The sequence below is a fragment of the Salvelinus alpinus genome, chromosome 4 (genome assembly GCF_045679555.1).
Source record: "Salvelinus alpinus chromosome 4, SLU_Salpinus.1, whole genome shotgun sequence".
In the NCBI taxonomy this organism is placed as follows: domain Eukaryota; kingdom Metazoa; phylum Chordata; class Actinopteri; order Salmoniformes; family Salmonidae; genus Salvelinus; species Salvelinus alpinus.
In genome coordinates this window covers 46,281,327-46,306,899 of record NC_092089.1, presented here as the reverse complement: position 1 = coordinate 46,306,899, position 25,573 = coordinate 46,281,327, and the positions used below count along the sequence as shown (strand labels likewise).

General features: G+C 42.2%; 2 protein-coding genes across 2 annotated transcripts in view; both read left to right on the top strand.

Annotated features, from left to right (window-relative positions):
* Positions 1-22,686, top strand: part of LOC139573739 (synaptic vesicle glycoprotein 2A-like) — a 55,005-nt gene extending 32,319 nt beyond the window's left edge. Inside the window, exons 3-13 of the mRNA XM_071397540.1 lie at positions 10,817-10,997; positions 11,624-11,775; positions 12,110-12,243; positions 12,454-12,543; positions 12,976-13,083; positions 14,731-14,819; positions 15,211-15,375; positions 15,562-15,695; positions 17,056-17,262; positions 17,597-17,756; positions 18,452-22,686. Coding sequence (XP_071253641.1) covers positions 10,817-10,997; positions 11,624-11,775; positions 12,110-12,243; positions 12,454-12,543; positions 12,976-13,083; positions 14,731-14,819; positions 15,211-15,375; positions 15,562-15,695; positions 17,056-17,262; positions 17,597-17,756; positions 18,452-18,635 — 1,604 coding nt within the window. The 3' untranslated portion in view covers positions 18,636-22,686. The remainder of the gene's footprint in view (positions 1-10,816; positions 10,998-11,623; positions 11,776-12,109; positions 12,244-12,453; positions 12,544-12,975; positions 13,084-14,730; positions 14,820-15,210; positions 15,376-15,561; positions 15,696-17,055; positions 17,263-17,596; positions 17,757-18,451) is intronic.
* A 248-nt stretch (positions 22,687-22,934) lies between these two features.
* Positions 22,935-24,619, top strand: bola1 (bolA family member 1). The gene is made up of 2 exons (XM_071397541.1): positions 22,935-23,048; positions 23,610-24,619. Exon 2 carries the CDS (start codon positions 23,645-23,647, stop codon positions 24,095-24,097), a length of 453 nt encoding a protein of 150 aa, XP_071253642.1. The 5' UTR covers positions 22,935-23,048; positions 23,610-23,644; the 3' UTR covers positions 24,098-24,619.
* Positions 24,620-25,573: the final 954 nt, after the last annotated feature.

The window sequence follows — 25,573 nt, the reverse complement described above, 5'->3', positions numbered from 1 at the left end:
TCCTAACACATTCAACTCATTCTCCGTTTTACTGGCATGCTGTGTTGTGCATGTTTTTATCGATTCATTTTGTTTGTCTTGTTGCTTTTTGTTTGATGTGGGGAGTGAGGTCAGTGTATTGAATGGTGTGTTCAAAGGGGTATCATGTTTTTATAGCGCAGCAGGATTGAGAATGGATTCAAAAGAATCTCTCTCCATCACCATTACGTTCTCCTCTCTTGTTGTTCGGCCAAAAGTCATACTGGTCCATATTGATTGTTTTGTCAATGGAAGTTTTCATATTTAGATTTATTCAGTGTCTGGTCATCCACATAACACTGACATAGAGATGACTCATTTGACATCCAGTCATGCATGTGTGGGTTGTTTTCTAGTCTACATATGGTATGTGTGCATGCTTTTGTATGTAATGGATGTGTAGGTATGGACTCCCAGCAGTGACACTTCCCCACATGTGCTCTGGCAGGCGTATATGCTTGTGTTTGTGTCTGTGTGAACGGCATGTGTGCTGTCTCTGGCTGACGACTGTCTTGCATGTGTATATCTCTCTCTCTCGCTCTCTCTCTCTCGCTCTCTGTCTCTTTGTCCCTCACTGGGTCTCTGTATGTGCTGTGTTGGGGGAGCCCATATGGAAACAAGGCCCTTGGTCTCTCCCCTGTTACACAACATGCCTGACTCGTGCTGGAGTGCTTCTCTCATGTATGCCACTGTGCCGCCCATGGGTCCTAGTGTCCTCGCTGTTCCCTCCTCCCTACTTGCCGTTGTATTAGTAGGCAGAATAGACCGCTGTTAGTGTTGTCAGAGAGCCAGTCTCTTTAACCTGATGCACTCTGGCGGAACCACACAGTGTGTGCGTGTGCGTGTGTGTGTGTGTGTGCGTGTGCGTGTGTGTGTGTGTATGTTTGTGTGTGCGATAATGACCATAATATATTCACCCCTGCTGCACCCATCCAGCAGCGGTAAGCATCCACATTAGTCAAAGAGGTGAATTTGGAAATCGTGACACTGTGCTTGAAACATCCATTTTTTTTCATGAAAGACAGAAAGGTACATAGCCACAGATGCATTGTGTACATTTCTCTGTACAGAACGCAAATGGAGAATCTTTGGTTGCCATTTTACGGTAGTACTGTCTGCCGCTCAGCAAGAGATTTATGGAGAACTGCTGGAGATGTAGCTGTCAGACAGATTTAACACAGTTGAGCAGATACACTTCATTTCTACTGACAAGCAATATCAAGACTCATTGTGTCTTGTTGACAGTGTGGTTATATTCAAACCGTTAGTTATGGTGCCTTTTCTCTTTACCGTGTTCATGTTTTCAAGGTGGATGTTAACATAGCCATAACCTTGGGAAAATTCACATGGTCCCCTTCGGTCTTTTCATTGTGTGCTCGTCTCTTGTTTTCAGATAGCTCGGCTGGTAGCCCTGAGGGTAAAGAGAACCTTTCTCTCCCGGTGTCTCCTTGACCTTTAGATAAACATGGCACAAACTGCTTAGTATATCAACGGAAGGGTGGGAGAGATGGAAGGAGGGAGAGAGGGATGATTAAAAAAGGGCTGGACCGTGACAGCAGAGCAGAGCTGTGTCTGTTTTACTCAGCAAAGCAAGGAGGAACATCGTAGGCATTTAAGGGACTGTTAAGGCAGTGTGTTCGCATATTAGCAATGGAAGATGTAGGGCTTTTTAGCAAAGGTACTGTCATGTTAGCATTTAGTGATGCATGATGGATGTAGTAGTGTATTAGAAAACAATCTTAGCATTGGTAGTATTATATTAGCATTTAGGGGATTTTGTGAGGGAACAGAATGTCCTATGTTTAGTGTTTTTATGTTTTTAGCAAAGGCGCAACATCAGCATTTTAACAATGTACAACAAAGTAGGAAGCTTTTTAGCTTTTGCAAAGAAACATTAACACCATGAAAGATTTACTGCTTTTTTACGAGCGGACAGAATTTGTGAGAGCAGTAGCATTTTGACTGTAATGGTGATGGTCAACTAATTCAACTGGCACAATGCTCTCTACTCTATGATGGATCCTCTGCCCCTGGCTCACTCAAAAAAGCCCTGTGCGCTCTCGCAGAAAGGGGAAAATGGCTATTAATAGCGCCCCCTTAACCCCGCTTCCCGCACGCACGCACACACACACACACACACACACACACACACACACACACACACACACACACACACACACACACACACACACACACACACACACACACACACACACACACACACACACACACACACACACACACACACTCCTCCATAGCCCTGAAGCCTCAGTGAGCTCTGTCACCGCACTGCAGCTCACAGATTGTGGACTCCCTCCTCTCATCACTCTCTCTCTTCTCCTCCTCTCCCCTCCCCTCCCCACATCCTATTTTCTCTTTTGAATCATGTGGAGCTCAGCTGTCTGGAAGGCTCCTCCTACCTCTCTCTCTTTCCCACTCTCTCTCTCTCTCTCTCTCTCTCTCTCTCTCTCTCTCTCTCTCTCTCTCTCTCTCTCTCTCACTGCCTCCCATGTGAGTCTCCGCTACTGTTTCCGTGGGCCTCTTGGGTACAGTAAACAGATTCAACTTTGGTTAGCAACAGCACTCAGGGTTGGCAGAATTCTAACAGACCACCATTGGATGCAAGCCGGCACGACAGTTTATCGTAATAAACTCACTCAATTACGCTTGAATGAAAAATAAACATCAGCGATGTTTATGAGTACTACAGTAGGCTACTGTAAGTTTCATCATGGGATCCGTAGCCAATAAGCCAGAATCTGTAAAATGCCTAATATGAAATATGGAAGGGGTATCATGGCAGAATTCACAAGCCATTTGTGAATACCTCCTCAACTATAGCATTTTTTTTGTGAGTGTGGATGTTTTATACAGTTACCATCAGCAACCATTTATTTTAATAAAATTGCAAATGATTCATTTTGTCAGGTCTTCTGTTTCAGACCTTGGGTTGGCATTTTAATATTCTCCTACTGTATTAGTAATAAAAGGCCTGTAGATGTATTTTTCAGACTGTGTCAGACTGACTCAATTCACCAGGAACAATCTCTCACAACATTAAAAGATAAAGCATTTATCACACCCTATGTGATTTCCTCTGTGGCTGGGCTATTACATTCCGGCCAGTCCCTGGGATGTGCTGCTGACTGTGGCTGCGATAGCCTTGGTGGCTAACTTAACGACAGAAATACAGATATAGAGCTTGAGGCTGCGTCCCGAATGGCACCCTATTCTGTATTTAGTGCACTACTTTTGACCAGAGCCCTATGACCAAAGCCCTATGGGCCCTGGACAAAATAAGTGCATTATACAGGAAGTAGGGTACCATTTGGGAAGCACAGAGTGATACAGTGAGTGCTAGGGTAGATTGCGGATCAGCACCACGGACAGCTCCCCCAGCAGAGCTCTGCTCCCACTATAGGCCAGGGAAGAGAGGGAGAGAGGCACAGCCAAACAGGCCACACTGGCTGCCACTGCTACTGCATTGCGGCGATGGCTTTCAAGCTCAGGTCTATTGTTAAGGCGGGGGACACACGACGGCATTGACAGCTGCCTCTCTACACCGTCGCTGCACACACAGAGATAGAGAGGTCTCGTACATACTTCCTAGCAAGAGGAAGAAAGTCCCCTTCAGACATTGTAGGCTTTGTACAAGACACACATGCGTACACACAGAAAATCACCTTAAGTGTAATTTCGGCACTGCAATAATTTCTCACTCACACACACACGCACACGCACACGCACACGCACACACACACACACACACACACACACACACACACACACACACACACACACACACACTCACACTCACACTCACACTCACACTCACACTCACACACGCACACGCACACAGCTGAAGGTGAAGGCGGTGGGACACCCAACCTCACACAGGTCTCTGACTCACCAACAACACAGTGCTTCTGTACTGTTAGCACTTTCATGGTACCAAGACTATTTGAACGTTAGCTAACACTGACCCTGCATTCACCTGAGCTCCAACACTAATTAGCTTTCTAGCCTTAGTGATGGATTAGCACAGCTGATATTACAGATCCCTTGAACCCATTGTGGGCTTGTTGACTTATCGGTGTGAATGGGCCTATAGGGTGTTATTATCTGCCAGGCCAACACTGGCTGTGCCACTTAGCAACATTAGGGCTGTGTTACTGTTCTATTGTGATTTGGTGCATTCACTGTGATAGCCATTGTGTGGTGAGCAACTGAGAATTCTGGCACAAAATGGCTGCCATCCATCATCCTCATACTGTCACGCCCTGACCGTAGAGATCCTTTTTATGTCTCTATTTTGGTTGGTCAGGGCGTGAGTTTGGGTGTGCATTCTATGTCTGGTGTTCTATGTTGTCCTTGTTTTGTATTTCTATGTGTTTGGCCTGGTATGGTTCCCAATCAGAGGCAGCTGTCTATCGTTGTCTCTGATTGAGAACCATACTTAGGTAGCCTGTTCCCACCTGTGTTTGTGGGTGGTTATTTTCTGTTTAGTGTTTGTTGCACCTCTCAGAACTGTTCGTTGGTCGTTTTGTTGTTTTTGTTTGCGTATTCATCTTTATTAAAAGTATTATGGATACGTACCACGCTGCACTTTGGTCCACCTCTCCTTCTCCCGACGACAATCGTTACACATACAATGTACAGCTTTGAGACATAGTGAGAATGCTATATATCATAAAATCATTATGACTACAGAAATCATTTCTCAATGACATGGTAAGTCCAATAACCGTTAAAACATGATCAAGAGCTTTTTATTCTCTTCATCCAAGTTAGTTACATTAGAATCAATCCGCTTCAGTATCAAGCAGACAAAAAGCTCTCCGCACCACACAGAGAGAGGAAATATTCAAACACAGACATCCCCACACCAGACAGCCAGAGAGAACAGAACGCACTCCTATTTCAGTCAGATCAATCACACCCACTATCTCGTGTCATTGGGTGCTTAGCAAGTGCCAACGCCACTGACAGGAAGTCAATGGGGTTGAAAGAGAGAGATAGATTGTGTGTGTGTGTGTGTGTGTGTGTGTGTGTGTGTGTGTGTGTGTGTGTGTGTGTGTGTGTGTGTGTGTGTGTGTGTGTGTGTGTGTGTGTGTGTGTGTGTGTGTGTGTGTGTGTGTGTGTGTGTGTGTGTGTGTGTGTGAGAGAGAGAGAGTGTGTGTATGCCAAGCTTTGTTCTCGCCGGTGTGTCTGTGTGTGTGAGTCATCGTGTCAGTGTATTTACACCACTGAGGTATAATAAGAACTTGAGACTGTATGTCTGTGGTATACACACATACTACAGACATACAGTACACACATGCGGGTCTGCATTGATGTCTGTGGTATGTGTGTGCACACTTGTGCTTGTGAGAGAGCGGTTAAGAGTTTTGGGCCAGTAACCGAAAAGGTTGCTGGTTCGAATCCCCTAGACGACTAGGTGAAAAATCTGTCCAGGTGCCCTTGAGCAAGAAACTTAACGCTAATTGCTCCTGTAAGTCTCTCTGGATAAGAGCATCTGCTAAATGACTAAAATGTAAAAAGAAGGAGAATCCTTTAGCAGATCTCACTCACCATTGACTGACATTGGATTTGCTTATGCTGTGTAATATACTGTAGGAGTGTGTGTGGATGTCTTTGAATATATTTTTATATACAGTATAAGTCAAAAGTTTGGACACACCTACTTCTTTATCTTTACTATTTTCTACATTATAGGATAATGGTAAAGACATCAAAACTATGAAATAACACATATGGAATCATGTAGTAACCAAAAAAGTGTTAAACTAATTCAAATATATTTTAGATTTTAGATTATTTAAAGTAGCCACCCTTTGCCCTGATGACAGCTTTGCACACTCTTGGCATTCTCTCAACCAGCTTCACAAGGAATGCTTTTTCAACAGTCTTGAAGGAGTTCCCACATATGCTGAGCACTTGTTGGCTGCTTTTCCTTCACTGTGCGGTCCAACTCATCCCAAACCATCTCAATTGGGTTGAGGTCGGGTGATTGTGGAGGCCAGGTCATCTGATGCAGCACTCCATCACTCTCATTATTGGTCAAATAGCCCTTACACAGCCTGGCGGTGTGTTGGGTCATTGTCCTGTTGAATAAACAAATGATAATCCCACTAAGCGCAAACCAGATGGGATGGCGTTTCGCTGCAGATTGCTGTGGTAGGCATGCTGTTTAAGTGTGCCTTGAATTCTAAATAAATCACAGACCATGTCACCAGCAAAGCATTATTGGTTTCCTTTAGTAGTGGTTTCTTTGCAGCAATTCAACCATGAAGGCCTGATTCACACAGTCTCCTCTGAACAGATGTGAGATGTGTCTGTTATTTGAACTCTGTGACGCAGGGTATCCTAGTGGTTAGAGCGTTGGACTAGTAACCGAAAGGTTCCAAGATCAAATCGCCAAGGTCAAAATCTGTCATTCTGCCCCTGAACAAGGCAGTTAACTCACTGTTCCTAGGCCGTAATTGAAAATAATAATTATTTTCTTAACTGACAAGCCTAGTAAAATAAAAAATAAATAAAAGTTTAGGCTGCAATTTATGAGGCTGGTAACTCTAGTGAACTTATCCTCTGCAGCAGAGTCGGTCCTCTTGATGGTTTTTGCGACTGCACTTGAAGAAACTTTCAAATTTCATAAAATGTTCCGTATTGACTGACCTTCATGTCTTAAAGTAATGATGGACTTTTGTTTCTCTTTGCTTATTTGAGCTTTTCTTGCTGTTATGGACTTTGTCTTTTACCAAATAGGGCTATCTTCTGTATACCTTGTCACAACACAACTGATTGGCTCAAACACATTAAGAAGGAAAGAAATTCACTTTTAACAAGGCACACCTGTTAATTGAAATGCATTCCAGGTGACTACCTCATGAAGCTGGTTGAGAGAATGCCAAGTGTGTGCAACGCTGTCATCAAGGCAAATGGTGGCTACTTTGAAGAATCTCAAATATAAAATATATTTTGATTTGTTTAACACTTTTTTGATTACTACATGATTCCATATGTGTTATTTAATAGTTTTGATGTCTTCACTATTTTTCTACAATGTAGAAAATAGTAAAAAATAAAGAAAAACCCTTGAATGAGTAGGTGTGTCCAAACTTTTGACTGGTACTGTATACTGGTCCAGACAATCTACAGTCGTGGCCAAAAGTTTTGAGAATGACACAAATATTAATTTTCACCAAGTCTGCTGCCTCAGTTTGTATGATGGCAATTTGCATATACTCCAGAATGTTATGAAGAGTGATCAGGTGAATTGCAATTAATTGCAAAGTCCCTCTTTGCCATGCATATTAACTGAATCCCCAAAAAACATTTCCACTGCATTTCAGCCCTGCCACAAAAGGACCAGCTGACATCATGTCAGTGATTCTCTCGTTAACACAGGTGTGAATGTTGACGAGGACAAGGCTGGAGATCACTCTGTCATGCTGATTGAGTTCGAATAACAGACTTGAAGTTTCAAAAGGAGGGTGGAGCTTGGAATCATTGTTCTTGCTCTGTCAATCATGGTTACCTGCAAGGAAACACGTGTCGTCATCATTGCTTTGCACAAAAGGGCTTCACAGGCAAGGATATTGCTGCCAGTAAGATTGCACCTAAATCAACCATTTATCGGATCATCAAGAACTTCAAGGAGAGCGGTTCAATTGTTGTGAAGAAGGCTTCAGGGCGCCCAAGAAAGTCCAGCAAGCGCCAGGACCGTCTCCTAAAGTTGATTCAGCTGCAGGATCGGGGCACCACCAGTACAGAGCTTGCTCAGGAATTGCACCAGACAGGTGTGAGTGCATCTGCACGCACAGTGAGGCGAAGACTTTTGGAGGATGGCCTGGTGTCAAGAAGGGCAGCAAAGGAGCTACTTCTCTCCAGGAAAAACATCAGAGACAGACTGATATTCTGCAAAAGGTACAGGGATTGGACTGCAGAGGACTTGGGTAAAGTCATTTTCTCTGATGAATCCCCTTTCCGATTGTTTGGGGCATCTGGAAAAAAGCTTGTCCGGAGAAGACAAGGTGAGCGCTACCATCAGTCCTGTGTCATGCCAACAGTAAAGCATCCTGAGACCATTCATGTGTGGGGTTGCTTCTCAGCCAAGAGAGTGGGCTTACTCACAATTTTGCCTAAGAACACAGCCAACAATAAAGAATGGTACCCACACATCCTCCGAGAGCAACTTCTCCCTACCATCCAGGAACAGTTTGGTGACGAACAATGCCTTTTCCAGCATGATGGAGCACCTTGTCATAAGGAAAAAGTGATAATTAAGTGGCTCGGGGAACAAAACATAGATATTTTGGGTCCATGGCCAGGAATCTCCCCAGACCTTAATCCCATTGAGAACTTGTGGTCAATCCTCAAGAGGCGGGTGGACAAACAAAATCCCACAATTTCTGACAAACTCCAAGCATTGATTATGCAAGAATGGGCTGCCATCAGTCAGGATGTGGCCCAGAAGTTAATTGACAGCATGCCAGGGCGGGTTGCAGAGGTCTTGAAAAAGAAGGGTCAACACTGCAAATATTGACTCTTTGCATCAACTTCATGTAATTGTCAATAAAAGCCTTTGACACTTATGAAATGCTTGTAGTTATACTTCAGTGTTCCATAGTAACATCTGACAAAAATATCGAAAGACACTGAAGCAGTAAACTTTGTGGAATTTAATATTTGTGTCATTCTCAAAACTTTTGGCCACGACTGTACACTGAGTGTACAAAACATTCGGAATACCTTCCTAATATTGAGTTGCTACCCCTTTTGCCCTCTAAACTGTTTCAATTTGTCGAGGCATAGACTCTACAAGGTGTCGAAAGCAATCAATAGGGAAGCTGGCCCATGTTGACTCCAATGCTTCCTACAATTGTGTCAAGTTGGCTGAAGGTCCTTCGGGTGGTGGATCATTCTTGATACACACGGGAAACTGTTGATCTTGAAAAACTCAGCAGCATTACAGTTCTGACACACTCAAACCGGTGCGCCTGGCACCTACTACCATACCCCGTTCAAATCTTTTGTCTTGCCCATTCAACCTCCACGGCTAAGAACTGTATCCAGGCACTTTGTTTTGCTTCGTGCATAAGAACAGCCCTTAGCCGTGGTATATTGGTTAAATAAAGGTGAAATAAAACATACCACACCCCCTAGTGCCTTTTTGCTTAATTATACAACAGGTGGATTGGAATTCCCATTGTTAGAGACGGTACATTCATAAAAAGTTACATTGTTTACATTGTTACCTAGCAACGCACTACTACGACTACTTTTACAGATCCACTGTTTCATATGCCCAGCCATGCAATTTATAAACTTGATCTCCACTGTAAAAAGCATCTTGACATTATCTCCGACATTTGCAACATTGTTGCAATATTGAAATTCGATCTCCACTGTGTCCCATAATAATGAACTTATCAGGAGTCAGAATGAGACCGACAGGCAGCTTTTCTCAGCCAGTCAAAATAACGAATCGGCATAATTATTATGGCTATATACAAAGAAATGTCAATAGAAAAACAGGTAAAACAAAATGCAGCTAGTTTGCTGTCTTTCCAGCTTCAGTCTGAAGTGATTGTGCTAGCTGTGTAGTTGGCTAGCTAGCAGGGGGAAGAGCCTCCATAACAACCATTTTTGTTTGCCATAGCAACCTGCAAAGTTCTAGAACTATCAACCAGCGCTTGGGTAGTTTTGCTTTCCATGGCAGTCAATACAAATATAACTAACAACCAGAGAACGCCTGGAATTGCACTTGACAACCAGTGTTAGTGAATGTAGTATCACGTTTTGTAAAGAAATGCATGGTTTGGGAAATAATCTTGCTTTTTAGCGCCTGTAACCCGAGTCCATGTGTTATACATTTTTTATCTTGGCTGTGGTGGTCATAACACATGTCAAAACGCATGGCCTCTCATTTATTATTGCTTAAATATAAAAAACTCTCAATGAAGACAAACTTTGACCGATTAAAAGAATGTCTTCAGATTTGTCATCAGTAAGCTCAGAGAACAAGTGTACTAAAGGAAATTATACATTTCCGTTATGGACATGAATGGGTTAAGGAAGTGGTGATGGTGCTGTCTAGTGGCAACCAGTTTTGACATGTTGGTGGTTAAGATTAAGGACATGTCATTTCACTGAGATTTATTTAATCATTTCATTTATCACTATCTTCCACAGTATTCATGTAAGCATTTCGCCTGTCACTGTCACGCCCTGACCTTAGAGAGCCGTTTTCTTTCTCTATTTGGTTAGGTCAGGGTGTGATTTGGGTGGGCATTCTATGTTTTCTATTTCATTTGTTTTTGGCCGAGTGTGGTTCCCAATCAGAGGCAGCTGTCTATCGTTGTCTATCGGAATCATACTTAGGCAGCCTTTTTCCCACCTAATGTTGTGGGTAATTATTTATTTTCTGTGTGTGTTTGTGTGCGCCACGGTTGTGTCACTTTGTTTCTGTTTACCTGTTCTTTTTGTGAAGGTTTCACTACGATTAAAAGGAAATGTGGAATTACATGCACGCGGTGCCTTGGCTCATCTATGACAGGGAGTTTGAAGACAGTGAACGTGACAGTCACTTTTTTGTAATATAACTTCAGTTTCTTAACATCTGGGGCCTTATGTGTCAAACGTCTCAGAGTTGGTATTAATAACTTTTCCTTCCCTCTCTCCGCCTCCATCCCTATATTCTCTCTCACCTTTTCTCCTGTCTTTTTCTCTCTCTCTCCTTTGTTCTCCTTCCCACTCCCCCACCACTTCTCTCTCTCTCCCTCTCTCCCTCTCTCAGGTCTTATTGTGTACCTGGGGATGATGGTGGGGGCCTTCCTGTGGGGCGGCCTGGCCGACCGGATTGGACGGCGACAGACCCTCCTCATTTCTCTCTCCATCAACAGCGTGTTTGCCTTCTTCTCCTCCTTCGTTCAAGGATACAGCTCCTTCCTTTTATGCCGTCTGCTCTCCGGCGTGGGGTAAGGAAGGACGCTGTGTCACACACCCCTTCTCCCCTGAGAACGACTCGGCTATAAATACTAGTGCCGACTGTAAATGATCCCAAAATGAATGTGCCCCGCAATGACTCCCAATGCTGGAAGTCTGGAAGCGATCCCAGCTTGGTTAAATCAACTGGATGAAATGTGTATAAAGCCTGTCTATTATTGATGTTGATCATGTTATTATGCTGGCACAGATTATTGAAATGGTTTAATATGCTGAAGAGACTCTTTATTTCCCCTCTCTCTGTCTCTCTCTCGCTCTCTCTCTTTCTCTTTCTTTCATCGCCTGTCTTCATAACTCTCCCTTCCCCCTCGTCTCTTTTTCCAAATTTTTGCTCTGTCATCCCTGTCCCTCGCTCACGCTTTCTCAATGTCTCATCCCCTCTCACTCTCCTCTTGTGTCTTCCTGGCCCCTCTCTCCCCACTCCCTCTCTCCCCACTCCCTCTCTCACCTCTCTCTTTGTCTTTATCACTCTCTCCATCGCTCTATCCCTCGCTCTCTCTATCTCTCTCTCTCTCGCTCTCTCTCTCTCTCTTTCTCTCCTCTCTCTCTCTCTCTCTCTCTCTCTTTCTCTCCCCCCTCTCTCTCTCCCTCTCTGCAGCATCGGTGGTTCCATCCCCATCGTGTTCTCCTACTACTCTGAGTTCCTGGCCCAGGAGAAGAGAGGAGAGCACCTCAGCTGGCTCTGCATGTTCTGGATGATCGGTGGCATCTACGCCTCTGCCATGGCCTGGGCCATCATCCCCCACTATGGTGAGAAATGTCAATTAATAACCAATCAACCAACCAGTCAATCAGTCAATGAATCAATCAACAAATCAGTGAGTCAGTTGGGGGATTGTTCGTCGGTCAATAAGTCAGATCATTTCTACCACCCCATTGTGAAAATTGGTTTCCATGCAAGGATTACACATACTGTACATTTAAACACAAATTAATACACACGATTTATATACACAGAAACAATCATCATATTTTTTGTTATGCTCCTATCAAACATGGATGCATATGCTTATCGTCCTGTATACTGTTGTCTGGTATGACCCTTGCACCATAGTTCTTCAACCTCTTTATGTCCCTGTTCCAGGCTGGAGTTTCCAGATGGGCTCTGCGTACCAGTTCCACAGCTGGCGTGTGTTTGTGTTAGTGTGTGCCTTCCCCTCTGTGGCAGCCATCTCTGCCCTCACCACAATGCCCGAGAGCCCACGCTTCTTCCTGGAGGTCAATCCACCAACCACCAATGAAAATATAACAAAATAGTAGCTACCCAAGGCATTGTTTATCATCCTGGGTTTAACTTGGGACTTACTGCTGTGTTTGAATATCATGACACCTACAGTAGCTACCTTCATCATACACCTACTGGGATCCTGATTATCCTGACAAATTTAGCTATTCATTAGACAAATGTGCCTGTCTTGTCTGTTGTAGAATGGGAAACACGATGAGGCTTGGATGATTCTGAAGCAGGTGCATGACACCAACATGAGGGCGAAGGGCTACCCAGAGAGGGTCTTCTCTGTGAGTGATACATACACACACACACACACACACACACACACACACACACACACACACACACACACACACACACACACACACACACACACACACACACACACACACACACACACACACGCACACACAGTACATCCATCCTAAACTACTTTCAAACCTCTATCAGACACATCTAGTCTGTGAAGTGAAGCAGTCTTTTATTCAGATAAAAGAAATGAGGGGACATTTTTATATTCATTTATCATCTTGCAATTACTGCCTCTGAGCAAACACAGCCTCTCTCATACGTTTACAGTGAGGAGGACCCTTGTTCAATTTGCATGAATTAGCTTGAACTTATTAGTTATTTGAAGATGAATTAAGCTTTGATAAACTTGTTTAGGGAGTAATTATGTTAAGGAAGTTAGTGTGACTGAGTTGTGTTGTTGCCCCTAGGTGACCACCATCAAGACAGTTAAGCAGATGGATGAGCTGGTGGACATGGGAGACGGCACCGCCTGGCACCAGAGATGGAGGATGAAGCTGGCTGACCTGTTCAACCAGGTAACATACTCTACCTTAACCTGTTCAACCAGGTAACATACTCTACCTTAACCTGTTCAACCAGGTAACATACTCTACCTTAATAACCTGTTCAACCAGGTAACATACTCTACCTTAATAACCTGTTCAACCAGGTAACATATTCTACCTTAATAACCTGTTCAACCAGGTAACATACTCTACCTTAATAACCTGTTCAACTAGGTAACATACTCTACCTTAATAACCTGTTCAACTAGGTAACATACTCTACCTTAACCTGTTCAACCAGGTAACATACTCTACCTTAACCTGTTCAACCAGGTAACATACTCTACCTTAATAACTTGTTCAACCAGGTAACATACTCTACCTTAATAACCTGTTCAACCAGGTAACATACTCTACCTTAACCTGTTCAACCAGGTAACATACTCTACCTTAATAACCTGTTCAACCAGGTAACATACTCTACCTTAACCTGTTCAACCAGGTAACATATTCTACCTTAATAACTTGTTCAACCAGGTAACATACTCTACCTTAACCTGTTCAACCAGGTAACATACTCTACCTTAATAACCTGTTCAACCAGGTAACATACTCTACCTTAATAACCTGTTCAACCAGGTAACATACTCTACCTTAATAACCTGTTCAACCAGGTAACATACTCTACCTTAATAACCTGTTCAACCAGGTAACATACTCTACCTTAATAACCTGTTCAACCAGGTAACATACTCTACCTTAATAACCTGTTCAACCAGGTAACATACTCTACCTTAATAACCTGTTCAACTAGGTAACATACTCTACCTTAACCTGTTCAACCAGGTAACATACTCTACCTTAATAACCTGTTCAACCAGGTAACATACTCTACCTTAACCTGTTCAACCAGGTAACATACTCTACCTTAACCTGTTCAACTAGGTAACATAGCATCATACTGGTAATCAACAGCTAAACCAGAGACTAACTAATGTTTCACTTGCTCTCTTAAGGATCTTTGGTCAACTGGGGCTAAATTGAGTGAATACTTTAACAAGAATGGGAGGATTATCCATCTTTCTCCTTCTTCTTCTACATTTTGAATGCTCATCATTGGTCTAACATTGGTTTTCACCTCGGCTCAGGTATTCAAACCAGCGACCTTTCTGTGACTGGCCCAACACTCTAAACGCTAGGCTACCTTCCGCCTATAGTCTCTCATACTTCCCTGAATGACAATCACCACTGCTATTACTGTCAAAGAGAGCGGACTAGGTTCATGTTTAAAATGTTCTTAACTACAGAGTGAGAGACTGGAACGATTGTTTGTATATCAGCCCTCGTTGTTTATAAAGTGCCTGTGTGCAGAGAATCCCTAGCTATGTTTACTAGCTGTGTTTACTAGCTGTATTTACTAGCTGTGTTTACTAGCTGTGTTTACTGTTGGCTTGTGTGGAACTTTATGTTAATTTAATGCTGTTGTAGATTGTAGAAGACTTCCTTTGAGATACATTGTTTGCGTGTGTGTGTGTGTGTGTGTGTGTGTGTGTGTGTGTGTGTGTGTGTGTGTGTGTGTGTGTGTGTGTGTGTGTGTGTGTGTGTGTGTGTGTGTGTGTGTGTGTGTGTGTGTGTGTGTGTGTGTGTGTGTGTGTGTGTGTGTGAACCTCCCTGTAGGTGTGGAGCAACTTCATGGCCATATTCTCTCCCGAGTACCGTCGCACCACTCTCATGATGATGGCTGTGTGGTTCTCTATGTCGTTCAGGTAAAGTCAAGCTTCCAAAAACTGTTTTCACATAACATACAGCCAAAGCCAGATCCGCATAGAATGAATTACTGGTATAATAAACTAACTTGATTTCTTGTTAAGATTTTTAAATTATTTGTGTACTAGTATTGTATTCGCAAGGCATTCTGCTGCACTGTTGGGGCTAGTAACATAAGCATTTCACTGCACCTGCTATAACACCTGCAAATCTGTGTATGCGACCAATACATTTTGATTAGAGGTTGTCTGACTCAAGTGAGAATGTAGTTTTACATTACTGATATGGATGATGTAGTTAGTGTCCTATCCCTTCTAAGTGGGTTATGTTAAGTGTATCATCATGGATCCCTACGTCTGTCTTAACATCCATCTCCCTTCTCTCCCTCAGTTACTACGGGCTGACGGTGTGGTTCCCTGACATGATCAAGTACCTCCAGAAGCAGGAGTACTCCTCGCGCACCAAGGTCTTCATCAAGGAGAAGGTGGAGCACGTCACCTTCAACTTCACCCTGGAGAACCAGGTGCACCGCAACGGAGAGTACTTCAACAACAAGTAGGTCCCCCTTCCCTCTTCCCTCATCAGCGTTGTCATGGGAACACAGCAGGGTACCAAGCCATTCACACAGTAAATAGGTCAAGGGTCAATCGGTCATTCTGATGTTAAAACAAACTCGTTCTCTCTCTCTCTCTCACACTCTCTCTCTCTCTCTCTCCGCCTCTCTCTCTGTCTCTCTGTCAGGTTTATGAATCTGAAGATGAAGTCCATGGTGTTCGAGGATTCTCTGTTTGAGGAGTGCTACTTTGAAGACATCACCTCCAGCAACACCTTCTTCAAGAACTGCACCTTCATCGCCACCCTCTTCTACAACACAGGTCGGTTGTATCAGTGTTTGTTGGAATTATAAGTTGTGGATGTATTATTTTGCTTATAAGGGGTTTTCATTCATTAACTCATCTAAGTACTGTAATCTCAATCGTGTTAGTGGCTTCTGTGTTTGATTGACAGATAAAATACAATTGTATACCATATTTTGTCTAAGGAGCTAGAAATGTCTCATGTTGTTCATATAGATCTTATGCATTTCTTACTAAGGTGTTCAACCTCTCTTACAGAAACAGAGCAGAGAATCAGCTCCAATTATATGCTTCATACAAGACAAAATGGCTCAATTACCGTCACTCTACTCCCTTGCCCTGTAACATAATGTAGCAATGCAGACAGAGAGAGGTATCCTAGCAACACAGCCCCAATCCTATTTTACTTCAGCCTGCAAATTACATAACTGTCAGTCATCTCAAACTGAATGATAGATTTTTCCAGAACAAAAAGCAGCCTGCACAAGAAGATGATTAATCTGTATGGCTGATGACAAAATATGGGTAATATTGATGAGCTTGAAGTCCTCTCGATCCATCGGCAGAATCCAATTTCATCTCTGACATTACACACTCAACGATAGAAAGCTACTATCAGCCAAACACAAGCCTATAATGGCTTAGCCTCTCTCTCTCTCTCTCTCTCTCTCTCTCTCTCTCTCTCTCTCTCTCTCTCTCTCTCTCTCTCTCTCTCTTTCTCTTTCTCTCTCTCTTTCTCTCAAGACGTTATCAGGGCGTACGATAGGGACTATCTAAACGCCTCCCTCTCGTTCTGTTAGGTGTTTGTCCGTCATTAGACTAGTCAAGCAATCACTCTGCTGCTATCAATGCCATGCAGGAGCTACTCATTTGAATTTGAATTAGAAACTAATTTCACTGTTTTTGCTTTAGGTCTTAATCCCTCTGTGATTTCCCACTAAGAGCTGGAAGCTGCTAGATTGTTGCCATAGTGCAGCATGTTAACCCACTATGGGACCAACCACATGATGGATTTATGCTGAGAATTACAGCAGAGCAAATCCTAGAGATTGGAGGTTAGGCTTGGACAGTATGGACAAACCGTTCTCTTATGTACAGTAGAATAAAGGATTCAGTATTATGAGTGTATTTTATTGTGTAACTCATTGAATAGGCCCTAGATATGTGAACCTTAGGCCCCAGTTCATATTCTGTCGTTCATCCGTTAGAATGACTGTGGTTTATGGTACTGTGTTCATATGAAATAGCTGACATTAAAGATCCGAGCAGTACAGAATGCATTAAAGTCTATCCCTACATTGAATCTATTTAACCACAATTCTCATCAATACACCCCCCCCCCCTTCTCCTCTCTCTCCCCTCCTTCTCTCCCCTGCAGATCTGTTCAAGTACAGGCTGATCAACAGCAAACTGGTCAACAGCACCTTCCTGCACAACAAGGAGGGCTGCATGCTTAGCGACTTCAGCGACGAGAACAGTGCCTACATGATTTACTTTGTCAGCTTCCTGGGCACCCTGGCCGTGTTGCCTGGCAACATTGTGTCGGCGCTGCTCATGGACAAGATTGGACGGCTGAGGATGCTGGGTAATAGAGCGAGGAGAGGCACAGTGTCGTCATGGCTACAATGGTGTCATTTGATTTTGCACCGTACTGTTGGTGCATGTCTTCGACACATAGAGATCAGCAACCTTAAGAAAACAAAATGTTGTCTGCTTAACCTATGGTAGATTGGGCAGAATTTCCTGTCTTACAACGGCCAAAATGGATTCAGCAAGAATAGCAGGCATATTAGATGACATATTCATAGATTCACTCATTTTCCCTCTCTTCTTCTCTCTTTCTCCCCTTTCTCCCTCCATCTCTACCCCTCCTTACCCCATATCTCCCACCCTTTCCCTCCTCCCCTATCGCTCTCCAGCGGGCTCCAGTGTGATCTCTTGTGTCAGCTGTTTCTTCCTGTCGTTCGGCAACAGCGAGTCGGCCATGATCGCTCTGCTCTGTCTGTTCGGGGGCATCAGCATCGCCTCCTGGAACGCCCTGGACGTGCTGACGGTGGAGCTCTACCCCTCTGACAAGAGGTAGGAAACCCCAACCAGAGAGCCACACCAAAACCTTGGCACTGTGGAAGGTTGTAGCTTCCAGGGTTTACTGGCAAAAGTGGTGCCTTGATGTGATTGGCTACACTAGATGGAGGCAAATGGAGGAAGTAGTACTGTGTAAGAGCATCGGTGGTAGTGGTGTGTGAGACTGGGTGGGAATCCTTACTGCCACCCCATGGCTGAGTGAACACTGCACTGCCTCAACCAACCTATACTAAAAAATCCTGTATATCCCAGTAAACTGGGTTGACTGAAAAATGTCTGGCCATTTCAAAACTCTGAGATCTCATCATAGCAGACTGGCTGTTCATTATTATCAACGGAGTTCTAGCCCTGAATGCTGATTGGCTGACAGCCGTGGTATATCAGACCGTATACCATGGGTATGACAAAATATTTATTTTTACTGCTCTAATTATGTCGGTAACCAGTTTATAAAAGCAATAAGACACCTCAGGGGTTTGTGGTAAATGGTCAATATACCACACCCCCCATACCTCATTGCTTAATAATATCTGACCATGATTAAATATTATTTTCCAATTTCAGAAAAAGTAGTAGCGCTCCCTATCTGGCTGAACAGTCCTCCTGCAGGTGTTACATTATGAGTTCAATCTGAGACTGTTTGAATAGAGGTCATTATGGAACTGACTGATCTTCCTCTCTCCTCCCAGATGCACAGCGTTTGGCTTTCTAAACGCCCTCTGTAAGCTGGCAGCCGTGTTGGGCATCAGCATCTTCACCTCTTTCGTGGGCATTACCAAGGCTGTGCCCATCCTTTTTGCCTCCGGGGCGCTTGCAGCGGGCAGCTTCCTGGCGTTCAAGCTGCCGGAGACACGGGGCCAGGTGCTGCAATAATGTGGCCACACCCCTAGGGGGCGACGTGGGGGGTCGGAATGAGTAAGCCACACTGTGAACAACAAGCAGCCCAAGAAACCCCTCAACTCTGCCCTGTATGCCCCATTGAAGTCCCAGCCTATTCACAGGAATTAGTTCAATGCAGATGCTGCACAGATCTACTAAGTTGTAAATATTGTGGATTGCCTGATATTGGATGTACTGTTTAGATAGACACATCTCTATACTACTAAGATCTGTGGAACTGTGCTGCCTCTGCTTGACATTGATCCCCATGAATATGCTGTGAGTTGGTAGAGAAAGGGAAGTGCAACCAAACTCTGCCCCTAGACCAACAGAAGCTGTTCCAACTTTAATGCTTGTTCAGTGCAATCTTAATCACTGAGTGTATGTGTTTAGGAGGGTTGAGGAACTAGTTTAGATGCAGGTCCCCAAAATGAAGACAGATTTATGGGGTTATGGGGTAGGGACATGGGGTCTAGTTAATGAGCCATGCCAATAGCCCGTAATAGAAATGACCACTAGCCATCCGATCTGTATTCAGATCAATTTCTCCGATAAGCTCAGCTCACTTCCCATCTACATTGTTATGGGAGAACGTCAGTCAAAAATAATGCGTTATGCCTTGATTTGAACCATTTTTGACTTAATAGGTAAACCAAAACATTTCGTTAAACCAAGGCCTCCTCATTATCATACCTTCCAAGGTCTTGTGTCTATTTTATGTACAAAATAACTGCCATTTTATAAATTTTAGAACATTCCAGATTTACTTTCATTATGGTTTGAATGAGACTGTTGACAAACGTGATCTGTTGAGCTTTTTCCCTTTAAAACATTCTTTCTAGCCATTCTATCTCAATCAATCGTAAACGGTCACTCGAATCAATCCTTCAATCTCCATTTCTGACAATGTTGAAATTTGTTCAGCCCATATTGTTCGCCGTGTACATTGTAGAACAACACTTTTGTCCAAACATTCCACATTTAAATACAAATGTTGGCTGATGCAAATATGACTATTGTCACAACTTGTTACAATAGGTATTACTATTGTCACGTTTTAAACAAATGTTTAAAATCCCACAGTTCAATCGTCATTCTTGCTTCATATATCCTGCCTTCTTTGTTCCATCTGTCATAGCATTATCTTTTGCTCTTACAAAATGTGTTTTTGGAAAGTGGTATGAATGTAACTAAGTATGTAAGTGAATTCATGGACAGTTTGCTAGAAAGGTAGAACACAGTATGAAAATGGCATTGAAGTGTGTTATGTTACTGTACATCAATAGGTCAGATGTTAGATGTTATATCCATGTCCTTTTAGGAGAGAAATCACACTGCCTTTGATATAATTTGGCTGTTCTAACATTGACCTTGGATTTCTGGAACATTCTCGCATCCCATAAACACATAAAACCATTTTAATGTGCACAACTGAAACATACGTTTTCATTTTTTGTGATATTTTGATACAGGAACTAGATGTTCAAAGTGGAGCGAAAATCTTCAAAATAATGAAGTTGAAAATAATACACAAAGGTATGGAAAGGATACACTAAACTTCAGTGAAACATTGCAACAATGTGATATATTTTCAGTAGATTTCATTTGATATTTGTTTTGAGTTTTAAAGATATTTAGATATATTTACTTTTGGGCGCAATATATGTGTTTCAAGAGAGACTATAATGGTAAGCACATATATGCACTGTCATTAAATATTAACATGTACGTCATAGCCCATATCTTATTCTGAGTATAATTTTGATATGGGTGTGAGAATGTGCTTGTTTGCCTGTGCAATATTGAACTTTGACCTGTAATATTGATTATTCTTTTGTGGATTCTTGATAGCTTGTTTATTAGTTGTTTTATTCGATACTTGGAGTAGGATTAACTGATGTGGCGATATAAGTAAAAGCTGCTTTATTGATCGGATGATCAAAATGAGAATTAAAACTCAATGAGAAGGAGAACATTATTGGATGCTATTGGATGCTTATGGGAAACATTTCACCGAGCATTGAAATAGAAGTAGTATAACTTTCCTTTGATTTCCACCCTTGAAGCTTAGAACCTCATGATATATGGGTACATTTAACATGTTACACACCTCCGCTGAGGTTTTTATCATACATGATAGACTAGGACTAAACACACTGCAAAGGGCATCTGATCCATAGATTTCCTGTACATTGGTTTGGTACCAAAAAACATTTCACATTTCCCTTATAGCTAGCACATTGATCAAGTGTGGTATGTTCACAATTGCATGTTACAAAGAAACAAACAGAGAAAAGCCACAAGCACTGATTCAGCAACAAAGGAAATGATCATAAACTGCCATTTTTTAGGATAGCAGCCATATGTAGACTTAACAGAATTCTAGATAGAGACCAATCCATTGCACTAAATGTACCTAGCTGTACATGCACAGTTGTTAATGCCTTGCATTCTTCAAAAGACCAAAACCTTTGTGACATAAAATATATCAGTAGCTAGCACATGAAGAGTAACAGAAGGTCAAGCAGTTGACGTACACACAACAACTGCTTACAAGTGACCACTTTAAGACATTAGCCAAATGATTAATTGGTACCAAATGAGTCATGCATGCAGTTGTGAACAGCACACAAAATAATCAGTATACATTGATTTACAGTTGTCACAGTTGACTATTTATTGACATAGCAACCTCTCACTTTACTTTATGTTTACATGACCATAAACTAGCATATTCCACACAATTGACATGCATTAGTCTACACACCCAAACCTTTCACTGATGGTTTAGTGACCGCCGATCTATAAGTGTGCCATGAGTAACTTATCTAATTTATTATTGCCAAATATTTTTGTATGTCTTAAGTTTATACTATGTCATAAAAAATAACTGGAATATAGATTTAAATATGTAAATTAAAATACATGAAATATAACATAGATCATTAATAAATATTATAGGTCTTTATAACCTTTGACCCCTTGAAAATATTCCTGTAGTAGGGGGAGCAGTTTTTATAAACTGATCTGGGACGTGGATGGCCAGTCTGTCGGAAAGTACATTTGTTAACAATTCCTCTAAGAAGCAGAGTAATCTTAAAAGATTCCATTTGTTATTGAAGAATCAGGCTCAGCATTGCAGCATGTGTCTGATCTGTGTTTCCATATCCTATCTCTATGTTGTCCTAATTATACCGCCCATGAAATGATAAACAAGGATGTCAATATTATTGTTGTATAGTACAACATGGAACGCTGTGAAATGCTTAACTATCTATTTACTCTCTCAGTGAACCAGTTCAGGATATTTTACGTCAAAATTATTTCTAGTACCTGTAGTTGCATATTTTCAATTCTGTTACAGGGTTTTTTTGTATTCTTAACTTGTTGCTCGGTCAACGGTCAATCATGAGTGCAAAAACGTAATTATAGCAATAAATGTTTGATTATTTGTCTTTTATCTCTCCCCAAAACACTATTGGGAAATTAAGCACATTATATGCTGGGCCTTTTCCACTGAAATGCTGTGTGTTGGCTTCTACTAAATGGGACTGAATAGCTTATATTTACTTCTAAAACTACCCCGAGGTCTTTGAGGCTTTTGTCAATAAGAATACATTGTGATTAATTCATGTAACAGAGAATTTATCACTGTCATTGTACTGTGCTGTAGAATCTGTAGTTGTTTGTATGTAAGTATAGATCATAGTATTAGGAATTACAATACTCTATACATGTGGAACCATAAATAAAATACAAAGGACAAAAAAACTGAAGTGTAAATGACAGAATACTATTATATGTTGTCTTTGATTTTGTGTATTTTGTAAATGAGAATGGAATATAAGTAAATACATCAAAATAAATACTACTGGTTATGAAGAATACTTAAATGTTACAACGTCATGATTCTGTTATAAAGTTTGTGTGTGAGATTTTTTCTTATCTTTTGTCTATGTTTATTTATTTGCACTGTTGTGCAATTGACATTTTCAGAACTGCAATGGATAGCAAAGAAAAATAAACTACTGTCCTAATGATGAAACCCTTGTAATTATTTAATTTACCGAATTGATCATCAATGATATAATGGATTTCTTGGGGGCCGAATTGGGGGCCGGAACAGCATCCCACTGGGCACAGATGTCAATCCAACGTCTTATTCCACGTTGGTTCAACGTAATTTCACCAACAGGCATGATAGCTCATTTTGAAAAAAAATTACTTTGCAACAAACCTCCACCAGTACTAGATTTACTAGCCTACAAAGACTACAATTTACTGCTGAAATATGAGTCCCAGGCCGTCTACAAAGACTACAATTCAAACAAAGACTACAAGTCCCAGACAGTCCAAAGCAGGCAGCACTTCCTGTGTACGTTGGAAAACTGAGGACACTGTGAAAAGGTAGGTAGCTAATACATGTATTACAACTCACTTTGGGTTATTACAGCTTTGATCATTTATTAATAACAACCCAAACTAGCTAAGGTACTATTCGAGGCTACGAAATGCAGTCAATATTGCTGTGATTACTGCAAGAAGCTAGCTAGCCAGTTTGATAACGTTAGCTAGCTAACGTAGCTAGTTATAGTATGTTGTGAAAGAAATTAGCAAACGCCGTTGCGCAGCATTGCATTTTCATGTATCTAAAGAACATAGGTATTGTAGCTATAACTAACAGATACTGTAGCTATGTAAAGCAGAGTGCTGTAAAATAGCTAGCTTAACAGCAGATAGCGAGCTACTGGATGCAAGCTACAGTTAGAAAAAAATGGTTCCAAAAGGGTTATTCGGCTTTCCCCATAGGATAACCCTTTTCGGTTCCAGGTAGTGCCCTTTTTGGTTCCATGTAGAACCCTTTCCACAGACGGGACAGCCAAATAACCCTTTTGGGTTCTAGATAGCACCTTTTTTTTCTAAGATTGTAACTTCTGAACCTGAAGAGAGACCACTTCTTCATTTCAGGCTTTCTACAGTCGTCGCCTTCCCCAATCTACTGAATGCTGCCCAGTATTCTCCGCTGTGCCTGTCCAATCTCCACCACCCTCGCCTTCACCAGGCCCTTAGCCCACTTCAGACCCCACATGGCTCCTGATCCCAACCGGCCCATGGAGGGGGCCATACGGACCAAGCTCACCCAGCAGTTGGAGCCAGAACACCTGGAAGTCCACAATGAGAGCCACATGCACGCCGTGCCCCCTGGATCCGAGTCCCACTTCAGAGTCCTGGTGGTAAGCCCACGCTTCGACGGCCTCTCCCTGCTACAGCGCCACCGCCTTGTCAACGAGACCCTAGCCGAGGAGCTGAAGACCTGTGTCCACGCGCTGGCCATCCAGGCCAAGACACCCCTGCAGTGGGGCAGCAACCCCAGCATAGCCAAGAGCCCACCCTGCATGGGAGGATCCAAGGGGGACCACACGGTGGAGGAGAAACTCAAGGCTGGACGGGACTGACCAGCAAAACTCAGCAGTCATCGACCCTGGCTCTAGAGAGTAACAGCCAGTGCAGGCTTTGGTTCCAGCACTAACTCATCTATTAAAATGTGTTGTCTGTTCAATACCTTGATAAGTTTAATCAGGTCTGGAACAAAAGCCTGAACGCCCCATATGCCTGCAGTTGAAGAGGGTGTCAATTAACATTGTTGTAAACTAGTGTGATTTCATTACTGCTTGAGAGGTTGTTTCTAAATGAGCAGCATCACTTCGGTCTCTTGGCAGTTTAATTCAAGAAGAGTTGGGTTTTAGATTAGACTCTTGCATTTAGTGGCCATCACTAGAACTATATGATATGAAGTGATGGAGTGTGTCTGTTTTGTCTGAAAATAAAATGTCTTGTATGTGAGGTCAGAAGTACAAGAAGTCAAGACAGAATAAAGAATATGTTTTCTCAAGGTGCATTGGGGCAGTTTTGTGATTAGCATTATTTCCCCCCAAAAGGCTTGGGTGTCTGTTAATAAAAATACACATTTGATGAAATATTGCTTGTAATGTTTTTGTTTTGCATGCTACCTTTGAATACACATCTGCAATATAGGTTTAAAAACGTGCTGCGTTTTGATTTTGAAACGGAACACTAAATGTAGTACTAGTGGTACCACGTGAGGGCAGTATGTGCAAATGTTCTGTTGATGTGAAGTACAGCGTTGACAGAATGATGACACATGGCTTCATTATTTCCCTATGACACTGCCTTTCATCAATTCTTCAATACGGTAATTATTAAATCCAATACTTTTTATTTCATTTCTCACCATACCAAAATGTCAGTGTTATAGCAACAGGGGATAATCACTCAATTTGTGTAATATAAAGTGTTTGTTAATAGAGGTGGTCAAACTCGATTGTCTTAACTCACATACAGGGTGTATCACAGTTCACTTACTTCGTTATCAATTTGACTTATTAGCCTGTCTTTTCTAATTATTGTGGATGGCTTAGGGCCAGAAGACAGGGTGAAAGATGTTGGTGGTTCTCAGAATGACATGTCCTAACCCCATCATGGCCGTGTGTTTCTATTTCTGTCTCGGCTGTATGTGTCAACGTGAAGGTCCTCTTGTCCTACCTTCAACCCCAGGACCTGTCAAAATATCTGTTATTACAAAAACATGTAAGAGTAATGGCACGAAAAACATTGTTGGTGATAGCCCAAACAAACAGTGAACGAACGTCTTTTCCCAATGTGTTGTTTTTCCGATAAATTAGTAAACATTTGAATGTTTTAGGAGGTTTTATTGAAATATTTCAGTACATCAACAAACAGGATAACTTTAAAATATGCAACTAAATCAAAACAACCATCCAAGCGGCCATTTTTCCCATGAATTTTTTAAGTGCTGAAAGCTCCTTATTGAATGTGGAGACGACTCAAGGTTGACTTCTACAAATGTCCCTGTCTGGAATAGACGACCTGTCAGGCCTTACAAAAGGCCC

Bases quoted from the DNA above. Each gene is read 5' to 3' on its own strand.
- bola1 (XM_071397541.1), top strand. From the start codon at position 23,645: ATGCTGCCCAGTATTCTCCGCTGTGCCTGTCCAATCTCCACCACCCTC.